At 49.9% G+C, this 3,525-nt stretch overlaps 1 protein-coding gene across 1 annotated transcript; it reads right to left on the bottom strand.

The window, feature by feature from the left end:
* Positions 1-491: 491 nt before the first annotated feature.
* Positions 492-3,512, bottom strand: LOC113941772 (torsin-1B-like; the record flags this gene model as incomplete). Its single annotated transcript, XM_027632916.1, has 5 exons — positions 492-948; positions 1,106-1,233; positions 1,541-1,716; positions 2,954-3,219; positions 3,320-3,512. Coding segments are annotated over 5 exons (1,041 nt in total), but the record flags the coding sequence as incomplete, so codon positions are not given.
* Between the last annotated feature and the right edge of the window lie 13 nt (positions 3,513-3,525).

The raw sequence follows: 3,525 nt of genomic DNA, 5'->3' as shown, positions 1-3,525 counted from the left end.
AACAGCATCAATCTACTGGAAGGACAGGAAGACTTCCACCATATCATCTTCTTAGTGCATCAAGGAGTTCACCCTTGCAGACATGATCATAGTCCTGAACACATCACACATCCCTCCATTTCACAATTAATATGAACAGGACCGTGTACATGGAAGGGAATACGACTGCCTGGAAGAATTTCTCTGTTCTCCTTTGCTCTAGTCTAGTCTTTGTGGAAAAAGGAATTAAATACTAAATAATCTCAGCACTTGGAAGAATAAAGCAGGAGAGACTCTATCCAGTGCAGTGTGTGTGTCACACTCAGAAATTCTCAACAGATTAAAAGAAAACTAAAGGGGTAATATTTGGATTGTTCAGAGATGAACAGTGGTTCAAGGCCAGGTTGGATGGGGCTTTGAGTGACCTGATCTAGTGGAAGGTGTCCTTGCCCATGGCAGAGAGTGGAACAAGATAATCTTTAAGGACCCTTTCAACCCAAACAATTCTATGATTCTATGTTAAGTTAAAAAAAAAACAAAAAACCAAAAACACACAAAAAAGCTACAAAGCCCACAGAGCTCACTCTGGTATTTTCACCATACTCCCTGCAACAGTAAAAAAGCGGAAGTGCAAATACACAGATTTCCAAAAGCTCTGAAAGTGCTTTTGGAAACTTGAAGGGAGGAGAAATCAACCCCTGCCTCTCATATCTCCCATCACAAGGTCTTCATGAATATCCAGCTTGGCCTGTACAGTCTTGCAGCCTTTGTCAGAGTAGATTTTCTGCTCCTTGGGGAAGTATGTCATCTCATCAGCCACGGCCTGAACAATGTCCTCATCCACGGCGTAGCCACGGGCGGCCATCTCAGCCCTGACACACATCTTCACGTGCCTGTGCTCCAGGGGCAGGAAGGGCACAAAGTAGTCGATGAGGTTCCTGTCGATGATGCTGCTGTGCCACAGTCCACCTGGAAGAGTTGGGAAATGAAAATAATCACAAGAAGGAGTTTCTCTAAACTCGATCCCGCCTACAACAGGATCCGCAGGCCTGGCTGAATTCATAAAGCACTTTTGTCTCAGCCACTGAGGAATGAATTGCCCATTTTTCAGGGCAAAGTGACTTACTATTCTTGTTGTTGAAGACTCCTACAGACAGCAAGGGCTCCAGGTCTTTCAGCTGAATATCCTCCCTGCGCTTTCCACTTGTCCAGAAGTCAAGAGCTGCTTTATTAATTAAGTCACCACCTGCATTGCTGGTCATAAAAGAAAAATGTTACAGTGCTGAAACACAGACACAGCTGAACCAGAATTTCTTTTGCAGCCCGTTACTTGTATTGCTAATCTTGATATCAAACAAATCACCAAAACAGAATCCTATACTCCAAAATTTAGGGCAAGTCTCCAGTTCTTTAAATAGCCATCAGTGCCTGTCTTTGCACAGAGGGTCTTCAGAGTGGTTCCTCTGCTGTGCTTTGAATGAGGTCCCTTGGGAACGTCATTACCATCGTAAACAAACACTTATCTCAGTATCTCAAAATGACAGAAACAGGTGCCACAGACCTGAGGAAGATGAAGATGGCTTTTCTGTAGGACACCCCATCCACCTCCTCATAATAGTCCAGGAATGGCTTGATGGCATCAATGACACCTGGATGCATTTTGTCCATCTCATCAAAAATGAAGACAGAGGAGGGGCAGGCACTGACATTGCCCCGAATCCAGTTCTGCAGCTGTTCCTGGAACAAGAAGTTGAAAACCACTGAAAAACGAGGTTTTTTTCTGGCTGTACTACGAGATTCTTGCATGTGACAGGTTCTGGGGACACCCTGTCAAATGTAAGCATCCCACACTCCCTGGTTGTACTTTTTCCCAAGGACCATAATCTCTGTGACTGATCCCTCTGACGTGTGACACTGAATTTAAATGTGAACTCTTTTCTTGCTGACAGAGGAAAAAGACTTCCTAATTTCTTCTGCTTTGTGTAGGGCTAAGACATGAAAACGGGGTTGAGATGGGAAGTATTAGAGAAATCTTTCTGTTTGTTTTAAAAAAGTCAGTTTCGTTTTTCCTACAGAAACAACATCTATCAGTACATCAGTTCTGGGTTCCTTCAAACACTAAAACATGAAGATAAGAATTCTCCAATGACAAGGACTGAAGTCCCTTGGAAAACCTCTGATGCAGAATGCACTTTCTCACTGCACAGTGTGTGGTGGGTTGCCCCAGCCAGGCACCCCAGCAGGATGGGAGAGAGAGAACAAAGAATTAAAGTGAGAAAACCACTGGGTCAGGATAAAGACAGTTTGATAGGTGATGGAAAGAGGAAAAAACCAAGCAAAGGGAATCACTCACCCTCCTGACACATGCAGACCAATTGCCCAGCCAGAGTTAGAGCAACAACCCCCTTGGAAGCCAATGATACCCCACTTTTTCTTTCTTCTACCCCAGTTTTTATTGCTGAGCATGACAGGATATGGTATGGAACATCCCTTTGGCCAGCTGGGGTCAGCTGTGCAGGCTGTGTCCCCTCCCAATCTCTTGTCCACCCCAGGCTGCTTGATATGAGTGGAAAACCAGCATCTTTGAGGCTGTGCAAGCACATTTATGTTACAGCCAAAGCACTGCTGCATTATCAACGCTGTTTTAGCCATAAGTGCAAAATATGGCCCTGCAGGGGCTAGAGAGAAGGTTCCTTCCATCTCAACCAGGATATTCAGTTGAGATGCTGGGACTCTCCTAGCAGCGAGCACAGGAATCAGCAGATGGCATCGGTGAGAGGACAGCACTAGGAAATTATCTCACATTCGATTCCCCGGCTTTTTGGTGCCTTTTCCTCTTACTTTCTGCATGAACTTGCCCCTCCGTCTCTCCTAAGCGCCAGCTTTGGAACACCCGGCTGCACCCCCCAGCTGCCAGGGATCCGGGCTGGGGGGGACGTGCAGGACAACCCCCTCTACCAGGGCCCCTCCTCACCTTGTAGAGCTTGACCTGGTCGTGGTGGGGGAAGTGCAGGGTGGCCAGGAAGAGATGGACGAACTTGCTGCGCAGTCCCGCGGGGTGGACGTGCTCCGCCAGGATCTGGCTGAGGAAGTTCTTGCCGGTGCCGGCCCAGCCGTGCAGCGACAGCATCAGCGGCTTCTTGGGGCTCGGGTTGTTGCTGAAGCCCAGCACCGCCTTCAGCACCACGTCCTTGGCCAGGTGCTGCCCGAAGAGCCTGCTGTCCAGCTGCGCCTTCAGCGCTGCGGGGGGAGAGGGACAGCTCAGCACCGCCGGTCACCGCACACGCACCGGGAGCGGTGACCGGCCGAGCGCGGGGCACCCCCCCAGCCCCCTCCGTACCGGTGGCGTTGAGGCGCTGCCCGTCGCGGGGGCAGCACTCCACGTAGCTGCAGTAGAACCTGGGGTGCGACAGGTAGCCGGTGAGGGCGGAGGCCACGCCGATGGCCAGGCCCACGCTGAGCGGCTCCAGCGCCGCCAGCCCCGGCAGCAGCACCCACAGCAGCGGCACCGACGGCGCCATGGCCCCAACCCCCCCGGTACCGAGG

The sequence above is a fragment of the Corapipo altera genome, unplaced genomic scaffold (assembly GCF_003945725.1).
Source record: "Corapipo altera isolate COAL_440 unplaced genomic scaffold, ASM394572v1 51866, whole genome shotgun sequence".
NCBI classification, from domain to species: Eukaryota; Metazoa; Chordata; class Aves; order Passeriformes; family Pipridae; genus Corapipo; species Corapipo altera.
This window is presented reverse-complemented; position numbering and strand designations above follow the sequence as displayed.